The sequence below is a fragment of the Chionomys nivalis genome, chromosome 5, assembly GCF_950005125.1.
Source record: "Chionomys nivalis chromosome 5, mChiNiv1.1, whole genome shotgun sequence".
In the NCBI taxonomy this organism is placed as follows: Eukaryota; Metazoa; Chordata; class Mammalia; order Rodentia; family Cricetidae; genus Chionomys; species Chionomys nivalis.
The window spans coordinates 60,759,648-60,781,603 of NC_080090.1; the positions used below are offsets into that span (position 1 = coordinate 60,759,648).

The 21,956-nt window shown below is 40.5% G+C and overlaps 1 protein-coding gene across 6 annotated transcripts in view; it reads left to right on the top strand.

Moving 5' to 3' along the window:
• Window positions 1-21,956, top strand: part of Rabgap1l (RAB GTPase activating protein 1 like) — a 659,411-nt gene that overhangs the window by 629,151 nt on the left and 8,304 nt on the right. For 5 of the 6 annotated variants that reach the window (XM_057769682.1, XM_057769683.1, XM_057769684.1 and 2 more), the window contains 4 exons: window positions 6,172-6,282; window positions 12,694-12,798; window positions 15,142-15,225; window positions 17,888-17,959. In XM_057769682.1, coding sequence (XP_057625665.1) covers window positions 6,172-6,282; window positions 12,694-12,798; window positions 15,142-15,225; window positions 17,888-17,959 — 372 coding nt within the window. Of the gene's footprint in view, window positions 1-2,642; window positions 2,785-6,171; window positions 6,283-12,693; window positions 12,799-15,141; window positions 15,226-17,887; window positions 17,960-21,956 lie in introns of those variants that run through there. The other variant, XM_057769688.1, reaches the window with a different exon arrangement.

Genomic DNA, 21,956 nt, shown 5'->3' on the forward strand with positions numbered 1-21,956 from the left:
CCCTGGATTTGGTCCCCAGCACAACCAAACCATCAGAAAGCTGAATAAAATATAATCCAAATAGAGATGATTCTTCTTTTTTTTTTTAACTTTTTGATGACTCTATTGCTTGTTATTTCCTATTACTCAATGGTTTCTTACATATTTATCTTTGCAGTAACATCCATCATTACTCTCAAAAACAGCACAGATTTTTAGCTATTTTTTATATTCTTTTTTATTTATTCTTTATGTCTTTCCCATCATGCATTATAGGTTGTGGGTTTGGGGGGGTTGTTTGTTTATTTTTTCTTTAATTTGTATTTATTTATATTTTATGTATGAGTGCTTTGCATATACACCTGCATGTTAGAAGAGAGCATCAGATGCTATTATAGATGGTTTTGAGCCACCACCTGGTTGCTGGGAATTGAACTCAGGATCTTTGAAAGAGGAACTAGTGCTTGTAACCACTGAGCCAACTCTCTAGCCCCAGAAATGATTCTTCTAATGAGTGCTGTAAATCATACTAAGTTTTTCTTTCCTACCTGCAAAAGAAAATGTGGTGGTTTTATTTTATTTTTATTTCTTTATTTTACATTCATATATGTTGGGCCTTTCCTTACTTAACAAATACCAAGAGAAGTAAATTTATCCTCAAAAACTATTGTTCTACCAATGAAAGTAAGCATATGCGTTACTGCTTTCATGTCATAGAAGCTGTTGTAGGCTTTTAGGAATACCTATCCTATAAAGTAAGGTGATTTGAATGAGCAGTAATGGACATGAGGATGGCTTCTGTTTGCCTCTGTTAAACAGAACTTTTTTATCACTGTGTTAAACTTCAGAGGGTTCCACATTGTTCTGAGTCTGGATAACAATGTTACATGTTGTTGTAGCTCTAAGGAGGAACAGATGGCTTCTGCCCATGACTCAGTCACTCTTTACACGTGGAGCTCTAAAAATGCTAAGCTTAAGAGAATTTTGTAGTGAGTCTATCATTGATCTCTAGCGTCCTCCAGTGTTTGTCTTGTATTTTCAGAAACCTTTTATTCCTATTATTGTTGAGAAAACTATATATCAATAGTATGTTTCTATATCGTGTAACTGTTTACTTTTTCTTTGTTATGTTTAAAGACAGGGTCTCAAACTAACACAGACTGGCCTGGGAACTCACTGTGTAGCCCAATTTATCTATGTGCTAGCACAGAAAGCTATAGTGGCTGTGAGCCAAATATGGATGACTGGTGTATTGTTTGGTTCTGCACAGTGACCATCATTTCATGGGAATGTGGTCTGAGGTACCGAGATGTTTACTCTCCTTTGCTAACATATCACCCAAGTTAGCAGGGGTTCTTGTTTGGTTGGTTTAATATATAAAGAAATACAGTGTGTTTTGCCACCTGTAGTTATTTCTGACAAAATTTTGTTTTTAGTTTGACAGTTTAAATGTTTAAATTTTCATGAGAATGATGAAAAGTAAGAAAGCATTAGGTAGTTTCCAAAGCTCAGAGGTAGCCGGGCGGTGGTGGCGCACGCCTTTAATCCCAGCACTTGGGAGGCAGAGGCAGGAGGATCTCTGTGAGTTCGAGACCAGCCTGGTCTACAAGAGCTAGTTCCAGGACAGGCTCCAAAACCACAGAGAAACCCTGTCTCGAAAAACCAAAAAAAAAAAAAAAAAGCTCAGAGGTTTCTCTCAAATTTTCATTTATAGTTGAAATAGATATCCAAGCACTTCATCTGTAGCCATTTATCTTTGTATATCAAAACAACTGTCTTTTGAAAATCTGAGTATGGTGATCAACTCTTTTAAAAGAAATATCCAAGAGCTAGAGAGATGGCTCAGTGGTTAAGAGCATTGGTTGCCCTTCCAGAGGACCTGGGTTCAATTCCCAACACCTACATGGCAGCTCACAACTGCCTATAACTTCAGTTCCGGATGCTCTGACACCTTCACACAGACATATATGCAGGCAAAACACCAATGCACATAAAAAATAAAAATTAAAAAAAGCATTTTTTAAAAGTTTACAAAAGAAAACTTTCAAGAGTTAATGGATTATCTGCTAATAAAATTGTGCTGGGTCTATGAGAGAAACATTTTATCCTGACCCTTAAGTATTTTTAAGCATGTTCCAAGAATTCATCATAGCAGCAGACAACACGCCCAAAATATTGTGTGGTTTACATAGCCACTGCCTTCTGCATCATTTTTTCCCTGAAAGCTGACTTCATTTTCTTTTCCTTGCCAGTTAGCATTTCTCTGGTTTCTCCTTGCCATCCCTTAGATGGCTTCACAAAAACTTCAGCCCCAGAAATAAACAGGAATCAGGCACAATTTCCATTTGTTCTCCCCTGCTTAGCAATTTCAAAGAGGAACTATTCTGCAAGGCTTCTGATATTGTCCTGTGAGGAAGTTCATCCCACCCAGCATTAACCCCAAATCAAGTCATCTGTAGTTGCTAATACTTCCACACACGGCATTTTCATTTTTATAAGTCATACAAACTGCAAATAGCTGTGTGGAGAGGGAGGAGTTTGCAAGCCCGAGTCTTCCTGAGTTGAGACTTGCCCAGTAGCTGCCTCAAGCATACTTTTCCATTGAATGTTTGCAGTCACAGAGAGCACTTCACTGTCTGACATTCTGAACAAACAGTGAGAATATTAGCACATGTCTGTTTCTGTTACCGCCGTTTCCTACATGTATTAGTAGGTGTGCAATTTCACTGGATATTCCTCTTTTTTTTTTCAATTGTCTTTGTACCTATGGTTGAAAACGGTAGTTGGTCTATGACTTTTGAGGAGGTAAGTTGGTTTTTTTTTGCAATCTGTGTATGTCTGTATTAATGTCTGTCTCTGAAAAAAAAATGCAGTATCGTCCTCCTAAAAGTTACTAACCAAACTTTCCCAGCTGTATAAGTCCTGTGCCAGGGGGAGGGAGGGGTTGAGGAAAGTTGTATGATTTTTGTTCTCATGGTGTCAAATGTTTGAGATGGAGCATGTTTCACAAGTGTGCTGCAGGTTTCATGAGCTGTGCCTCCTCTAATCTTTTCTGAGAGGCAAGAGGGGCCATCTCGCCAATTTGTTTCCAGGTTCTGGGATGGTGTCACATCTGCCTTTACTAACATCCACTGTGTGGATATCTGCACTGGCTGAGGTTACCCAGCTGACTTCATGGTCTCTCCCTTGGGCAGACCCTTAGTTTAAAATGAACAAAGACTGTCAAACCTACTTTGTCCCCAGTGTAACATTAGGGAAGTTTTTTCCAAAGTGGTCAGTTCTGAATAGTTTTGGCTCCTTAGGAAAGGCTAGAAAGGACACCTAAGCATTATACTGTTTTAATCCTTGGCGTGTTTAGGCATGTTCATCACAGGAAATCCCTGTCTCAGCAGCAGGATCTCACAGTTGCTCTCAGCCACACTCTGTGCCTCCAGCATGAGGACACCTCAGTACCCAGGATTGCCCTCTGGAGGATGATACTGCATTTTTGGCCCCATAGCTTGCTTTCCCTTGTCTGTGAGTGCAGAGCAGGCATCTGACACTTCCCACTGTGCCGCTTGCTTTGCAGACACCAAAGTGAAGCTGCTTGCTAAAGCAAAAGCCAGTAGGCATGCCTTGTGGGCCAATCTGCTTTACAGGGACTCTCAGAGACCTACTTACTCAGAGTGCCCCGTGTTCTTACCCCTTTGGTTGTGTGTCTGTGATGAAGGGTTCAGCTTTCATGAGTAATGAGGAGTTTCCAGTCAGAATCTCAGCTGTACTCATCACAGCTGCTTCTGTAATATATAATTCATCAGACCTACATTCTAATTGAGAGTGAAGTTGCTACCCGGTACTACTTTCAAATACTTCAGTAAGTAACTTTCCCATGGACACCATATGACTGACTACCCGGAGGTTAACACATTTTAAACACAATAGCAGCAACCTGAAAAACTGGTAGCATATCAATATGATGTAAATAATAGTTGAGAAAGCATTTTGTATCTTCGCATTCTGGGAACACAGTCTCAGTAGAAGCAGGACATGTAACTCAGGAACAGGTGGTGAAGTCTTATCTTGGCCTCTTGAAGGGATTTATCAAGAAATGAGAAAAATCTCTTCCCCACCCAAGCAGTCTGCCTTGTGAAATATGTGATGTTGAAATCATGCTGGGTTGCTGTTGTTTCCTGGCAATGAGACATTTATTGAAAAAGTTTTTAAAATGTGTATTTAAAAATCTGATTTTCTGCATGCACATGAGTCGTTTCCACAAAGAAGTAATAGACTCAGCCTCCAGCCCTGGTAGAAATCGGGTGCCATCAGCAAAGGTTAAGCCTCAGAAGTCTTTTTTCTATCTATTACCTGTGTACTTCAGTGGGAGAGTGGAGCTGTTGGAACATAGACTTTTAGCAAATACGAGTTGCCCTGCCTGTCCAGGGAACACTGTCTTTTCAGGAACATATAAGGCAAAGAAGAACTTCTCAGGTGTTCCATTGCATCTTGCTCACTAGAAAAGGTCTAGTGTGGTTTGTGTAGAAAGTGACTTTGTTTAGCAGTAAACTTAAATCTTTCCTCTTCCCCCTCTCCTCCTTCTCCTACTTCTTCTTTTCTTCTTCACATGTTAGTGCTTTATCCCCCCTAGTAGAATTGAAATTTTGAATTGAAGGGGTTCAGCAAAAGTTTTTTAAACTCCTATTGTAACTGTATTATTTATATTTGTTGTAGAAAACCTGGGGACATTTCAAGAAGAGAAAGATAATGCCAAAACTAACCCACTGCCTACAGCTAATAATCTGTTTGTTCATATTGTTATAAAATATGGTTTTCTAACTATTTTTAGAAAATTTTCTCTAATATGTATTAATATATGAAATTCTGTCACAGATATCCTTAAAAGATTTGAATAATTTAGAATTTCTCTTTTGCTTCTTAGTAGTAGATCTGTTTTGCAAGAGGCTTTTTATATCCCCCCAACAGTCTCTGTCCATTTTTCCCAAAAGAAAAGATGTCATCAAAGTACAGGTCTAACCTTCAGCTTCTCTGCTGACCTTGCTCTTACCATCTGTTTTATAGACCTGATTCAGAAATGGAGAGGGCAGTGGGTTGTTAGGAATTAGGTTCTCTGTATAACAAACACCAGGTTCTGCAACAGGTGAAATCAAGCCGCAGTTCCAGGAGGCCATGCCACACCACCTTCCAGAACATACATGTGTCTTCTGTTTTGTCAGTGCTTTGTCTGGTTTGTCACCCTTTAGAAAACACTGACAGAAGTGTACATCTAAACCCAGAAAGAGCTTGTTACACCAAAGCTCTTCCTGTCCACCCCCTGCAATCAACGGTAGCAAAGAAAACATTTTTGATAGAATGTGATAGCAGACACTAAGCTGCTATTCTGAAGTAGACACACGTACTCAGGTCGCAGTAGCTAGTAAAGAGTTGCCTTGCTTCCTAGGAGCTAGTCACTTGTTTCATTCATCATAACTTAAACTTTTCCTGAGAGTTCAAAGTGGGAGAAAAGTAACTCAGTATTGTATTTTACCCAGAATCTTTTAATCTGCAGTTTGAAGAAAACAGAATAAACATTTTTTAAAAATATGCTCTCAGTAACACAAAAACAGATATGTACAGAAATAAATATATCTTAAAGAAAGGATAAAACAATCAGCTGGTAGAGAATCACAAACTCATGTCTTCCTTTTACTTTTTGGACCCATATAACTTGATTTTTGGTTTGCTGTTTTTAAACAGTTTCCATTAATGTGGTCCCTCATCTTAGAGAAACAATTTGAAAAAACAAAAAGCATTATCCCTGTTGTCTTGTAGACTATTTCTCTAGAGGTCAAACTGTGCATGTTTTAAACAAGAATTGTTTATGTCTGTGTTCTAGGTCTATGTGAAAACCTCCCATAATTGGGAGCACATTTGGAAATTTATGCTCTTTGTGAAGCATCTTACCTAATGAAGTTCTGTCTGGAGGGTTTAGGGGATGGTTGTTAAACTTCACTGGTAGAGAATCGCATCCGCACTGCTGGCTAAACTCACTGTTGTTTCCCAGACAGCAGCCTGCCTTCCTGTGCCACTGCGCCTTCTCTTTTACACCTTTGAGAGTTCACTTTGTTGCTGTTGCTTGCCCCACCCCCACCCCGGCCAGTTTCTGGTCCTATGTACAGGCACTGATGTGTACTTCTGGCTGTTGCTCTTTTTCTTCAGAGGGAGAACCGAAGATTGCAGGAAGCCAGCATGAGGTTGGAACAAGAGAATGACGACCTTGCCCATGAACTAGTGACAAGCAAAATTGCTCTGCGGAATGACTTGGATCAGGTAAGTTTGTCCTTCACTGTATAGAGCTGTTACTACAACAGCTTCTTCTTTGAGGGTGAAGACCAAGGTGCTCCCAAAGTATTCCCTCGGACTTTCTCTCCTCCTTTGCTTTGGTTTGGTTTTTTGTTTGTTTTGTTTTGTTTTGAAGCAGGGTCTCACTATGCTCTGGCTGTCCTGTAACTCACTATGTAGACCATGTAGACCATACTGACCTGGAAGTCACAGAGAACCACCAGCTTCTGCCTCCCAAATGCTGAGGGAGTTAAAGGTGTACACCACCTCCCCTATGTTTGCTCTGTTCTTGATCTGAGTGAGCTGCTGGATCGCTGACTGGGTGGGTGGCAGGTGGGAAGGGACGCCTGTGCTAATTACAGAGTGGAAAATGTAAGTCTTAGAGAAAGGTTTGGATTATTTCCAAACAACTTCTGTGACATACTTTTTTAAGTCCTATAAACAACGCTTTCCTTCGTCAGTACTTTTCCTAAACCAAGAGCTGCCATTGTAATTACCCAAAAATACTAGTCAGCAAGAGTATACTAATGCCACTTTGACACCTTTCTGTTATGGTAATAGTTCTCACCTGTGACATGTAGAGTTGTGTGTGAAGTTAGGCCCGGTGTGGCAACAATACCTGTCTTTAATCCTAGTAATAAAGAGGTGGAAGCAGGAGGATAGGGAGTGAAGCTTCAAGGTTAGCCTGAGCTCCATAAGAGCCTGTCTCATAAAACAGCAAGACGGAAAAACAAAAGGCACTGTTCAAGAAGAGCTGGACGGTTGAGTTGACAGGCATCTTAGTGGCTAAAGCCAGGCTGCCTCTGTGTGAATATTACCAACTGTATAACCTGGGCAGACTACAGGTATAAAATGTGTCTACCTCATGGGAATTATGTAAGAATTCAGAAAGCCCTTCAGTGTGTGCTGGATAGTTTTTTGTCAGCTTGACGCAAGCCAGAGAGTGGTTTAGGAAGAGGGGACCTCAGTTACAAAAAAAAAAAAAAAAAAGCTTTTTACTTTTTTTGGATTGGTGTGGGAGGGCCCAGTTCACTGTGGGTGATACCACCCTTGGGCAGGTGGTCCTGAATTGTATAAAAAGGCAAGCCGAGCAAGCCAGTATGTAGTAGCACTTTTCTACGGCCTTTGCATCAGCTCCTACTTCTAGGTCCTGCCCTGCTTGAGTTCCTGCCCTGACTTTCCTCAGTGATATACTGTTATCTGAAAGTGTAAGATGAAATAAACTTTTTCTTCCCTAAGTTGCTTTTGGTTACTGTGTTTTATCACAACAATAGAAACCTAAGACAAGTAGTGTATGTTCATTACCTGGTAGCTGTTGCCAGGAAACGCTTTGATTGCATGGCTCCCTTTGTTCCTCATATCACTGACAGTCTTTGGACTTTCTGTTTTCTTTTGCAAGCATTTTCAGAGATAATTGCTAAAATGGAGCCAGTCATGTACAGTTTTAAATTTCGGTTTTCTGCCTACTAAAGTGAAAATATTCATAGTAGACCAATGTAGAAAAATTGAGACTTTCAATTCTGAAAGAGTAAATCACTGTTGCTTGTATGGTGATTAGCTATTTATAGGATTTACATACAAATTCACTAATAATAGAGTATTCTTAAAATCAAAGGATGACAAAGTGGTCTCTGCCACAATCCTTTTTAATCCCTCACCTTAAACAGCTAATTTCTGGCTCATTTTTTTTTTTAATTTTTTAAATGTTTTGTAAAATGTGTGCCTGGTACTTGAGGAGGCCAAAAGAGGGAGTTTGATCCCCTGGGACTGTAGTTTGGGACCTTTGTAAGCTGCATATGGGTATTGGGAACCAAACTTGGGTCCTCAGCAAAGGCAGTGTTCTTAATATAGAGCCATCTCTCCAGCCCCCTCAAAAGTTTTTAAATGGGAGATAAAACCTAAATATTAAGAAAAATAATAATAATAGGACAAGACTCCATATATACGCATGTGTACACACACACACACACACACACACACACACACACGCCCGCGCACGTTGATCATACCTTTATTTCTTCCCTTCCTGCTTTGCTATTCTTATGGCTCTCTCTTTTAAAAAAGTGATATCCTAGAACCTTGGTTTTGTAGTTAATTTTCTAGAAGAAAGAATAAAAAACTGCTATTTCATACATATCATCTAACTTCTGACTTTGCAGTTTCTGCCTCTGCAGGAGATCTTTTCCTGTCTTTCCTGTAATACAGCCTTCTGGCCTGCTGCTCTTCAAGGAAGGGCAAAAGACTGGCTTTACCGGCTCTTCCTGTTTGCCCAGGACCTTTGCTTTTACATATCAGTATCCAGTCTTTTAATCAAAATAGCAAACATTAACAGACATGAAAATGGGTTGTATGTGTAAAGACTATATGTAAAGTAAATAAATGCTGACTAGGTACTTTTTAAAATAAGTAATTCCTTGTGCTTGTCACTGTAGTGTTGGATCAGATGTCCTGGACGCCCTGGGCAGCAGAGATACCTTAGCTTTTCTCTGGCACAAAGGACTCTTTTTTTTTTCCTGACAACTTACCCTTAGACTCCTTTCTAGTTAAGGATTTCTCATGGATCAGAAACAACCAAAGAAACACCTTCATTTCAGTGCTTTCAGGGCCTTTCTGCACTCCCCTACTTTCAAGGAACCAAAAATATGAGATAAAATTAGTGCCTTCCCATGGATATATTTGAGTTCCTTCGACCATGTGCCAAAAGCTCAGGTCTTGAGAGGTACGTTCTTTTGTTTTGTTCTAAATTGAACAATTGGGGCGGTGGTGGCGCACACCTTTAATCCCAGCACTCGGGGAGGCAGAGGCAGGCAGATTTCTGTGTGTTCGAGGCCAGCCTGGCCTACAAGAGCTAGTTCCAGGACAGGTTTCAAAGCTAAATTGAACAATTGGCTTGGTGATTTTGATGAAAAATGATTTGTATAAGATCCTCATTCTGGTTTTCTCAAGCCTTTGATCGGGTCACTGGTCAATTTGTAATTAAGCAGGCATTGCAGTCACTATTTCTATCCTATTTTTATGTCACAGAAGCCATGTACTTCAAATATCAATAAGAATTATAACTAAAGACTTGATAATGTTCTGTTCAGACTATCAAATTATGATGGTTTTATGATTTGGGTTTACAGTAGTAGTAACTCTGTTTAGTATTGTATTTAAGTATTGTAGACAATTCCTGCTTGAACAAGGTATAGAATTGTTGGCTATAAAGGAAACCAGAAATCTATTTTTACAGGTAAAGTCAGGTCATTCGAGATCTGGTCCTATTTTGGTGAGCAGGAGAATGACTTCTACTTTACTATTCAACATAAATGAGACTCTCGAAGTAAAGATTCCTAGAAGACTGTGGAACTGTACACACACAGGACTCATGCACGCTGTGTACATTGGACACTGTGTTAATAAATTGTATGAAGCCACCTATCATGGTCTAACAATAAAAATTCAATAGAAGAATGTACATAAAAAGATGTCTTCAGCATAAATATTTAGGTGTTTTTTTTTTTAATTATTTTACATGGAAGGGCTTCTGTTACCTATAGTTTCCAAAACTAGAAAATGGCTGGATATGCTGCAAGACTCAAAGCTTCCCCCAAAGTCTGCATAGCACTGGCTGTTGAAGTTCACATGTATCGCTAAGAAGGCTAAGATATCACTCTTGAAGACACCAGATTTTTAAAGCATTATTTCAGAGTTTATACTGTGCATATTAGGATTGTTCTCTTTGCAAAATAAAATTTACTGGGTTATGGCAAAAAGGGAGTTGTTGCCATCTCTTTTTATTGGCAAAACTCAGATATTCTCAGGTAGAGCTGTACCCAGTGGGAGGCATATTTGGTTAGTTTTTAGGGACTTTGACATAGTTGGTTTCTTCTGATAGAGCATGCTGTAACCATCCATCAGGGCTTTGAGGAAGGTTTCCTTCTGGGTGAGTCACCTGACACATCTGAATAGCAGTTCTAAAAATTTACTTTTGAGCTCCTATAATCTCTGAGAGTCTCACAATTCATGAACACTTGGCTTACAGTTTTTGCAAGTTGCGTTTTTGGAACTAACAGTAATGTTAATATGCCTACCTTCTCTTCTGATTTTTCTACTAAAGTTTGAAATAGTCTTATGTTTATTCATTGATTTATGGTGCATATGGGGATGTACATGTGCCTCTGTATGTATGTGGAGAGCAGAGGACTGCTTGCGGTGGGGGTGAATTATCTCTTTTTGTCATGTGGGTTCCAAGAATAGAACTCAGGTTGTCAGGATTGGTGGCCAGTGCCTTTACCTACTGAACCAATCACTGCTGCCCTCCCCACTTAAAATTTAATGCATCAGAATAAATTTTAGAGTCTTTAAGCGAGGGAGGGGGCAGGGGAATAGTGGCGGTGGTGGGTGGTGGTGGAGGTGGTGGAGGAGGAGATGTGGTGGTATGTGTATCTCATGGAGTCATCTTTGCCTCTGGTTCACTGTGCCGTCAAGGATGACCTTTAACTTCTTATCCTCTTACTTTCACATGCTGAGTGTTAGGATTACTGGCATGCACCCCCAAGTCCCATTCTGTGCTCATAGAGCTTGAACTCAAGGTCTTGTGCATGCTTGACAGATGCACTGTCTACTGAGCCCCATCACCCACTCCACCCCTGCTGCCCTGAGTCTTTAAGATGCCTAAGGAACTTTTTCACCTTAAATACCCAATTGCCCTGAATGCTCTGAAGACAGTTCTAACCACTAGAACATAGGGTAGCAGAGGCTGGAAGGCAGTGAGAACTGAGAAGCTGGGTTGCAGTTCTCTGCCAGTGATGGAGGAAGGTCATTTGTCAATAAACAAACTGTCTTGGCCCATTTGATAGGCTATCCCTTAGGTGGGTGGAGTAGACAGAATAGAATGCTGGGAGGAAGAGGAAATGAGCTCAGATGCAATGCAGCTCCTCTGAGAGACAGACGCCATGCTCTCCTCTCCAGAGCAGATGCGATGAAGCTCTGACCCAGGATGGACGTAGACTAGAATCTTCCCGGTAAGCGCACCTTGGGGTGCTACACACATGAACAGAAATGGGCCAAGCAGTGTTTAAATGAATAGAGTTTGTGTGTCGTTATTTTGGGGCATAAGCTAGCCAGGCAGCCATGAGCCGGGCTGTGGGAAGAGGCCCGCAGCTCCTACTACATGCCAGTTTGCAGCAGGCTCTGCTGGCCTAGCCATCTAGACGTGTGGAAGAGATAGCGAAACACAAACAGAAGCCACCTTGCCAATGTACATGGTTATGTGGATAATGTGTGGCTACTGTCAGCTAAGGACAGTTTCTTCGGACAGTTGCCTCTCTTCTGCTTAGGGTGTTCTCCACTAAACTCATCCTGTGACCCTCTGCCACCTCCTGTGTAAGCAGTGTCCTTCTCCAGTGCCTTAGAAAGCCATGTGTTCATTCACTAACCACTTAAGAGTTTGCTCCTGTCCCCCAGGGTGGCTGTAGTGCCAGGGATACAGTGAAAAGCAAAAGAGATATAATTTCTCCTGGTGTTTAAAGCATAGGAGCAAGACATGTAAGTCCCACACATATTTGTTACAGTGCCATGGAGTGTAGGAGGAGGAATAAAACAGTAGAGGCGGTTAGATGGGAGCAAGTGGGGCAGAGTTGGGTCTATTCACTGTGATGTGCATGTGTGACTAGAACCACAGTCAGGCTAGAACCTCAGAGTATAAAACAGACAAGGCTAGCTATATTAAATATATACAGGGAATAGTAGTTAATTTTGGTTCTGTATCCAAGTTAACAACAAAAAAAAATACTCTCTAAGTTCCTCCTGTGTATTCTAGAAGTACAGTCTTGTCTGCCAGAATTTCTGGTACAAACTGCAGCTTTTCATAGCCTCTCACATAGGTTCTCTATCTTAATTTTGTCTTACTTTGCTCACAGACCTATATGAATGATTCTATGGGCCAGTTTACCCCAGCTAGTCTTCAAATTTTTCTACCAAAATATGTGCATGGATCAGTCTGTCTGCTTGTCCTCTCTGAGTGTCCTCTCTGTGTCTTCCCCATGTGCTTCCAACTAGAAGTTTCTGTGTGAGGCTCTTCCTCTTCATCAGGCCCATCTCTTCAGAGTATGTGCTCTTGGGACATGTAAAAATATACAAGAAGGGTTTAGAAAGAACACAGACTTCAGTGTCATTCAAATTCAAGTTATACTTGTTATATTGGGTGTTTAACCCACGATTGAGCTCTCCAAACCTTAGTGCTATTAGCTATACATTATTGTAAAGATTAGGAATAATCTGAGCCATGTGGCCACATAAAATTGGCTGGAGAAAAAAAACTCACCCCAAGGTAAGCTGGAAGAGAGGAGAATGGCCTGAAGTAATGAACAGCATGCACATCCCCTTCTTTACGGCTGTCTGCTTTCTGATTTGCAGGCAGAGGACAAGGCAGACGTGCTGAATAAGGAGCTCCTCTTGACCAAGCAGAGGTTGGTGGAGACTGAGGAAGAGAAGAGGAAGCAGGAGGAGGAGACTGCCCAGGTAAAATGCACAGGCAGGGTTTTTCTGTGTGTGGACACACTTACAGGAAGTTGCTTAATATTGTAAAAATAAATAAATGTAAAACTGATTTTTGTTTTTCCTCCTAAATAAAGGGAAATGATAAACAGTAATTCTCCCTTTGAACATCTTTTAGGAGTTTGCCTTCACTGAGATGTCTAGCAGGAATGTTGAGTTTTTTCTAGATTTAGTGACTTTGAGTTATGATCCAAGAGCTTTGATGAATCTGGAGATTTTCTGTCATATTTCTAAGATCATTGTCACTACTGAAGAGTTGTGAGCGCTGCTGAACTGGGAGCCTGTAGTCGTTTTTGCCTGGCTCTGACAGGGGCCTTGGTCTCCATCAGTAGCTTCAGTTTCCTGAGTCACAGTGCAGTGCTGGAGACATTGTAGAATTACTCACAGCCAACATCTACTGCCCAGGACATGACTAACTTCCAGAGGGAGAAGTCTTCTGAAATCATGAGTTTCTTCCTGAGGAAAATTCAGTAATACTAAATATAAACTGAATTTATTCTCAAGATTTTCAAAGGCCTTCATCCAAGCCGCCAGAGAAAAGTGTCAGTGAAGACACATATGGAGAGAGATGTCATCAGCACCTTCCAAGGGATATAAATAAGTTCTGTTCCTTTTTCCATTGAAATATGTTAAAAGATGAATTCATGTCAGCAACTCAAATTATGAATCGGAAGAATTCATCCTTTTGGGTTTTTTAAGATTTGTTTTATCTTTGTGTATATATATATATATATATATATATATATATATATATATATATACACGTATATATATGTATATATATATATGTATGTATGTATGTATCTTCATTATGTGTGTGTAATTCTGTATGTCATATATGTGTGGGTACCCACAGAGGTCAAAAGAGGGTGTTGGATTCCCCGGGACCAGAGTTACAGATAGGTGTGAGCCTCTTGACAAGAGTGCTAGGAACTGAACTCCGTTCTCTACACGAGCTCTATGTCTTCTTTTCTGCTGAGCCATCTCTCCAGCCCTAGTAATTCATCTTTTTTATTTTGTGTGTGTATTGAAGACTAACCAGAGCTATTTTTTGTTTGCATTCCTGTTTGACCAGCAACTTGGCAGAATCCTGGTACCTGAGCATTTTCATTACTTAACCTTCCTCTATCCTAGAATTCTCTAGCTGCTGGTAAAAATAATAATAACAATTGTCGCGCCCCCCTTGTCCAGCAAGGATGACGCGACCACTGGAGCTCTTCTCACTGCAGTTTTATTCAGGACCTTTTGACAATTGTAAAATCTCTCTCTCTCTCTCTCTCCTTCTGGCAAACCTCTCCCAGCCCTTAAGTAGGCCTGGGCCGCCAACCTCAGATTGCCAGGTGGGCACTGCCCATAGGTTCACGCATATGCAAGCAACTGACAGTCATTGCGTGATAATAGCATAAGTCAGGCCTAGTTGATATTAGAAGTTGATTATCACAGAGAGCACTCGCTTTCGGGATCGCGGAGGGTGGGAGCCAGCACCATCAGGTGTGACTCCACACAGCTCTCTACATTGCCATCAGGTGTGGCTTCACGCAGCTCGCTACAAATAATAACTGTGGCTGCTGGTACAATATTTATAAGTTAGCATGACACTGAAAAATGCCCCAGTGCTGTGTCACTTTTTTCCTTCTATCTGGTTTCCTGAACCTTCTTCCTTCTTAAGAGCTCTTATCTTCCATCCCTTCCTGACTCCAAACCTCTTACCCCTGCAATGTCAGTGGCAGTGGGGACAATAGACAGGAAGAACAAAATATAGCTAGCATAGCATCAAGAGTAACATACTTAGAAAATGGTGTTGACCTGGCAGTTTGTTGTAGACTCACAATAAAGACAGCTTCTGAATTGATACTTAACTTAGCAATACATTTATCAAGTACCTGAAAAGCAGAAGCAGTTTTATCATAGGACCACTGGTATGTCTTCTACTTTATAGAAAAGAAAGCCTTCTCCATCTCTATAATTGGTAGGTTTTGAATTATGGAAATTAGGAAGATTTATATGTAGATGTTTAGGGAAATTGATTAACATTTTAACTGAACGACTAGAGATATGGCTCAGTAGCTAAGAGCACTTGCTGCGCATGCAGAGAACCAGAGTTCTCAGCATCCAAGTTGAGCAGCCCACATAACCAGCTGTTACTCCAGGCCTAGGGAACCCAGCATCCTCTTCTGACATTCACTGGCACCAGCACACATATGCATACCCACATACACAAAATTAAAATCTTTAAAACTCACTCTCTCTCTCTCTCTCTCTCTCTCTCTCTCTCTCTCTCTCTCTCTCTCTCTCTTTCTCTCTCAGCTAAAAGAAGTCTTCAGGAAGCAGCTAGAAAAGGCAGAATATGAGATAAAGAAGACTACAGCTATCATTGCTGAATATAAACAGGTAATATGCCATGTGGGTTTTCAGTTATTTTTTTATAAAAGCAATTGCTTTTACTTATGGTTTTTGTTTGTTTGTTGTTTCCAGAGACAATTTCTAGATTTACTGAGAACAGTGTCTTACTTACTCCCTACTCTGCAGTAGGCAATGATTGGATTTGCTTGTTAGTAACTTGAGAAACTTGGTACGCCAATACTACCTGTTGGGTTTTTGTTGTTACTGTTGTTATTCGTGTTGGATAGCTCCTATGGGATAGGAAACAGTTCCATCAGGACTCTTTTCTAGTAGGTCACACTGGTAACATTTGCCTTATTGCAAAGCTTAGTAACTATATTAAATGGCAGTATCTAGGGGAATATGTTATCTGCTGTCATGGTTCAAAATGGTGCTTACAGTTTCAGAGGTTTAGTCCTTTATGGCAGGAAGCGTGGTAGCATGCAGGCAGACATGGTGCTGGAGAAGGAACCAAGAGTTCTACATCTGGATCACTGGCCAACAGGAAGAGAATGCCACACTGGGCTTAGCTTGAGCATCTGAGATCTCAAAGCTCACCCACACTGACACACTTCCTGCAAAAGGCCTCAGTAGTCTCCCAATAAGGCCACACCTCCTTATAGTGTAACTCCCTGGTTCCAGGCATTCAAATTCTAGTCTGTGGAAGCCATTCCTATTCAAACCACCACAGTGAGTAAGAGTTAAAACAGAGGAGACACAAGGGTTTGTTTGGTTAACATTTGTTTTGCTAGAAAGGACAAAGGTAATTTTGAGATTTTTGTGGGACGATTAGATGCAAATCAGCACAGGCAGCATTAAGACTGTGAACCCTGGAACCTGTCGTCACATGCAAATGAATTTTAATTGCCATGTCATACTTCTTTATTCCAGATGTTACTATATTCCAGATGCATAGCCATACGAGGCTTTTAACATGGGTTAAAACATGTATTTAGAGCCTTGTGCTCGCTTAACCATCCCTCTTACTCACTGACCATCTTTCCAGCCCTTTATTTTTTAAAAAATATTAACTAGAAGATTTTTGAAGGGCTAGAGAGATGACTCAGCAGTTAAGAATACTTGTTGCTCTTACAGAAGGCCTGGATTCATTTCCCAGCACCCACATGATGACTCACAACCATCTATAGCTCCCTTCTAGGGGATCCAGTGCTTTCTTGTGACTTCTGTGGACACTGGGCACACATGGGGTACACACACATACACTCAGGCAAAACACTTATATACAGAAAAATAAATCTAGATAGGTCATATGTTAATAGTCCAGTGTTCTCTTTAAAATTTGATTTTCCTTGCTTTTCATTCATGTTTCTATTTTTTTTCATTATTTTTAAGATTTATATCCATTCATTTTTGTAAAAGAAAAGATTATTTTAGACAAATAGATTTGAACATCCTACCTTTTAAATATTTTAACCCTGGAAAACATTTTTTTCTTCTTGATCCCAGTACTTACTAACAGAACCAACCATTGCATAGATTTTTATTAAATGTGTTCTTCCTGCTGGTCAGGTACTAAGTAGTTATAGACCTACACATCCATTGTTTTTGTTTGATTATTGTAGCATAGCACTGTTTAGTCATAAAGGAACTTAGTGATACTTAAGGAAAGCTATGATTGAAAAGAGATATTCTTGGGCTGGAGAGATGGCTCAGAGGTTAAGAGCACTGATTGCTCTTCCAAAGGTTCCAAGTTCAATTTCCAGCAGCCACATGGTGGCTCACAACCATTTGTAATGAGATTTGGTGCCTTCTTCTGGCCTGCAGGCATACATGCAGACAGAACATTGTACACATAATAAATATATCTTTAAAAAGAAAAGAGAGAGAGAGAGAATTCTGAAACCTTTGGGAATTGTTGATGGTTCAGGATTCTTTTCATTGAATTCCCAGTATAACATTTTATGCAGAGTAGATTCTCAATAGAGATTCTATAGGTGATTCCACAGGGAGTCTATGAATTTATTATTGCTAGTCATAGAAAACTAGTGACAGCAATAATCCCATCTACCCTATAATATATCTCTCCTGATTATGCTTCATGTTATACTGAGATCCAGAGTCCCCCAAAAATCAACAAGGAGACTGAGTCCCATGTAAAAAAGCAAAGAGCCTTTATTCTTACACAAGTTTGCAAACTCGAACTCTGTTGTATCCAATATATTGGAGTGATTAGAGAGCCCCAAGCTCACTTGGGATTGGGTTTTTTAGTAGCAAAAGTGGGGTGTCCTGGTAAAAAGCAATGGGTGTGTGCTGGCAGGTGATCCTATCTACGATGGTCGGAATGTTCAGAATTTCCTTTGGATGGTCTGGATGGTACCAGCTTATGGCTTTTGGTTGAAATGTCAGGTACTTCCCCTTAGATGCTGGATCTCTGGGGTGATGTCAGCTTACGGCTTTTCCTAGAACCTGGTGCTGCCTGCTATGGCAGCTGTGCGTTCTGGGCCTCATGTGGCCAGGTTTGCCTGGGCCCCACACTTCACATGTGGAGCTCACAGTCCTGTTTATTTCACAAATGACTAGGTTTGCAGTGCTGCTTATTTGCAAAATGTCCCCTAGAATCAGGCATGTTAGCTTGCTTTGTGAGTTGATAAACAGTTATGTTACCAGTCATTCTGTTTTCTAATAAAGAAACTCTCTTCTCTGCCTTTAGATATGTTCTCAGTTAAGTACCAGGCTGGAAAAACAGCAAGCAGCCAGCAAGGAGGAGCTAGAAGCAGTAAAGGTAAGATGTGGGCTACTTCTGTGATATAATTCCTTCCAAATCCATCCTCAGAGACCCCTCTCCTCTTCTTGTTTAATGCACTTATACGCTATGGAGAGTCTCCATCCTCTTCCCTGCACAGGGATGTCTTTCCTGATGTTTATGTTCCTATAAATGGCATGGGACATCAGAGGCAGATAGCAGGAAAGGAGAGAATAGATGAGCCCAGAATCTTATGTCTTTCTTGGATGGTAGGAACCTGAGATGTTCAGTATCTCACACCTGACTGTTGCCTGAATTACAATCATCCTAACATTCTCTGGGACAGCAAATACTACTAGTTGGAAAAACACTTGTTACTAACCAATTGATTTACCAAACAAAATGTTTTAATAATCATCTGTCGATGAATGGAGATAGAGACAGCGACCCACATTGGAGCACCGGAATGAGCTCCCAGGGTCCCAATAAGGAGCAGAAGGAGGGAGAACATGAGCAAGGAAGTCAGGACCACGAGGGGTGCACCCACCCACTGAGACAGAGGGACTGATCTATTGGGAGCTCACCAAGGCCAGCTGGACTGGAACTGAAAAAGCATGGGATAAAACCGGACTCTCTGAACACGGTGGACAATGAGGGCTGATGAGAAGCCAAGGACAATGGCACTGGGTTTTGATCCTACTTCATGTTCTGGCTTTGTGGGAGCCTAGCCAGTTTGGATGTTCACCTTCCTAGACCTAGATTGAGGTGGGAGGACCTTGGACTTTCCACAGTGCAGGGAACCCTGACTGCTCTTCAGACTGGAGAGGGAGGGGGAAAGGAGTGGGGGAAGGGGGAGAGGAGTGGGAGGAGGGGGAGGAAAATAGGAGGCTGGGAGGAGGCAGAAATTTTTTTTTCAATAAAAAATTAAAAAATATAAAACAAAAACTGTCACATTGGAGTTGGACAAAACAAGCAGAAGGAAAAGAGCCCAAAAGAAGGCACAAGAATCAGAGATCCACTAGTTCTCACACTCAGGAATCCCACAAAAATGTTCTTCTAGAGACTATATACCATTTATTTTTATGCTGCCCCCTGGTGGGTAGGATTCCTTATGTCATTTCTGTACTTGAGAAAAGTGCTTGCTCTTGTTTTTGTTTGTTCGCTTACTTGCTTTGTTTTGGTTTGACCTTTTTTAAATGTTCTTTTGGGGAGGAACTGCAGAGGTGAGGGAAGGATATGGAGGTACTGAGAGATCAGCAGAATTAGGGTGCATGATGTGAAATTCCCAAAGAATCAATAAAGAAATTATGTTTACATCTTTTTAAAAAGGAATAAAAGTAATGGGAACACTGAATTTGATCAAAACAATTTGTACAAAACTCTCAAAGAACTAATAAAAATAACAGAATACCAAATGAGTTGTTATTCTTAATAATTTCAATATATTTTATATATTCTTAAGAATACCAGTACTAATACAGTGTTAGTTTACCAGATGTTTTCCTATTTGAATATATTCAGGTTTCATAAGTGTGTCCTAGGCAATTTGGCATTTAATGCGGTTGAAAAGTTAACTTATCTAATCTTGTTTTTCTTCAAAATAAAACATTGCCTATGTCATAATTTTAGAGGTTAAATAAAACAGTGTATATAAAGTACTTAGATTAATTTGGGGAACAATATATTTTATATATCCTACTAGGCAAGTGCACACACAAACAACATTTAGGAAATAGGGGACAGTTCTGCATTAGCTCATACTGACAATCAGCTGTAGAGAAGACAAAACATAACAACTACATGCCAGAGGGCATTGGGAATACAGGACTTATAGGATTCAGTTAGAGAGAAGGACTTAAAAGACTATTCTGGAAAAACAATGTGAATGAAGATGTAGAATCAGCATTTTAGTTATTCCTTAGAGGAGACAGATGTGACTAGGATAAATAGTAACCAGGAATGCAGGAAAACAAGAAGGTAAGATTGGCTAAAGAAAAGTGATGGTATCCTAAAAGAGAAGTGACTAGCATTTATTAGCACCTGCTGTGAACACCAATTGGCACTGCCCTAAGACTTTATGTGCATCTTCCCTTACATCTATCCTAGGAAACATACATGACTATCTTCTGGTGGTTAACAGGAGCCCCAAACAGGTGGTTCATGAATTACAGTGCTAGTAATCAGTAGAAGTAGGATTTGAACCCAAAGTCAGACTCTAATTCATATTCTTGGTCATTAGCCGCCAGTGCTGCTTCTGCTTCTCATTCGGTATGGTGTGGTAGTTTTTCTACAGTGTCCTGTAACACTGTGGCATCATCAGTTTATCCTCTACACCCTAATCACAATGATCATGCCCATTTACAGATTTTACTGCATCACTCTGTGTGTGTTTATACTTAATTACATGTAACCAACTCAAAACAGCACTGGCTTAAACACAAAAGGTATCATTTTGTTTTGTTTTTTAAAGCAATCTAGTACTAGAGAAGTGGATCCTTCGTCATTTGTGAACCATGTCCACATTATCCTAGTAAACAATAACACCAATACTTTGAAAAGGAGCTCCTCTTGTTCACTGTACCCCCAGGGCTTCCATCCTCAAGGTCACATATAAACTAAATTATTGACTGAAGCTTACACCAACATTCCTACACTCCAAAGCAGAACATCAGGCCGGTGGAGATGCAAAGATGTAACAGCCTTATTCCAGCGGACTGAGATATTTCTAAGTAACCTTAGAAGCCTTTTGAACTACATTTCTACTTTTAGATGAGAACTTAATTCATGGTTACACGTAAATGCAAAGGCATCTAAGAAATATCACCATTTCTCTGGACATGCTACCAAAGCAAATAAAATCAGGATCCTATTACTAACAAAGGAAAGAAGGATGTTGGGTAGGAGTCGGCATTGTCTGCCACACTTATCCACCAGATTGCAGCTCATAGAGTGGTGAATCTATCTCTAGCATATGCTGGTGGAATAGATTCATCATGGTATATGAGGACCTTTACACCAGGTCAGAGAACTCTGATTGCTCGCTTCTAGCTGCTGTGTCCCCTATACTCTGCCTTCCCACTTCAGAGTCCTTGAGTTCTGTGAAGCTGATCTCTATGTTACTTTCTCTGACAAAATGTGGCATCAATCTATTCTTTCATTTTGTTCAATCTAATGAAATTGTTTATCTATGATTAGATACTCTTCACAGTAGACCAGTTGCCTAGTATGCATAAGGCCCCTTGTTCAATATTAAGTAACACCCCCCACACCCACATCACAAGGCAGATTAAAGAGGCTGGGTAGGTTGCTTGCCTACCTTAGCAATTTTTCATTATTTGTAATCTAATAAAAGTCAGTATACATCTTACTTCGGTAACAAATGTTTAGTTAACAATAAAAGTATGGCAGATGTAGCGCCTGCACTACAGGATGGTTCGTGAGCTGGGAAAGGGGGTGGAGATTTAAACACATAGAGACACAGAGACACAGGGACACATGTCATCCTTGAAACAAGAATGCCAACTTTATTGTGCTCCAGGGAAGCTTATATAGGGATCCTTAACTGATAGCCATGCTCCAGCTCTTGGAATTTCCAGCTGTAAAACCCACCAGAACCCACTCCCCTGCCATGAGGAACTCATGAGGGTCTCGTGCTCAGAGCAGCTGCAGGCACAGGAAAACAAGTTGTTTACTCCATTCACTCCAAAAGGCAACGGGTCTGAGGCAAGAAAAGAAAGTCAAGGGGTCAGGGGTCTGCAGCCCCCAACAGGCAGATATTTAGTGTATTTTGTTTTGTGCCAGAACTGGGCTAATTATTGCCATAGGTTAAGAAAGAGGTTAAGAGTGCTGTTTTTCCCATGTGTCCAGTGAATATTACTCAACAATAATGAGAGACAAACTGGTGAGGATGAGAGAGGTTGAGACTTGAGGACTTGGGGACTGAATGAGAAGTGGTAGAACATGTCAAATCAAGAATCTAATGATGGAGCTACAGGAGTAGCTAATGAAGAGATAGCACCAAAGCTATCAGGCCTAA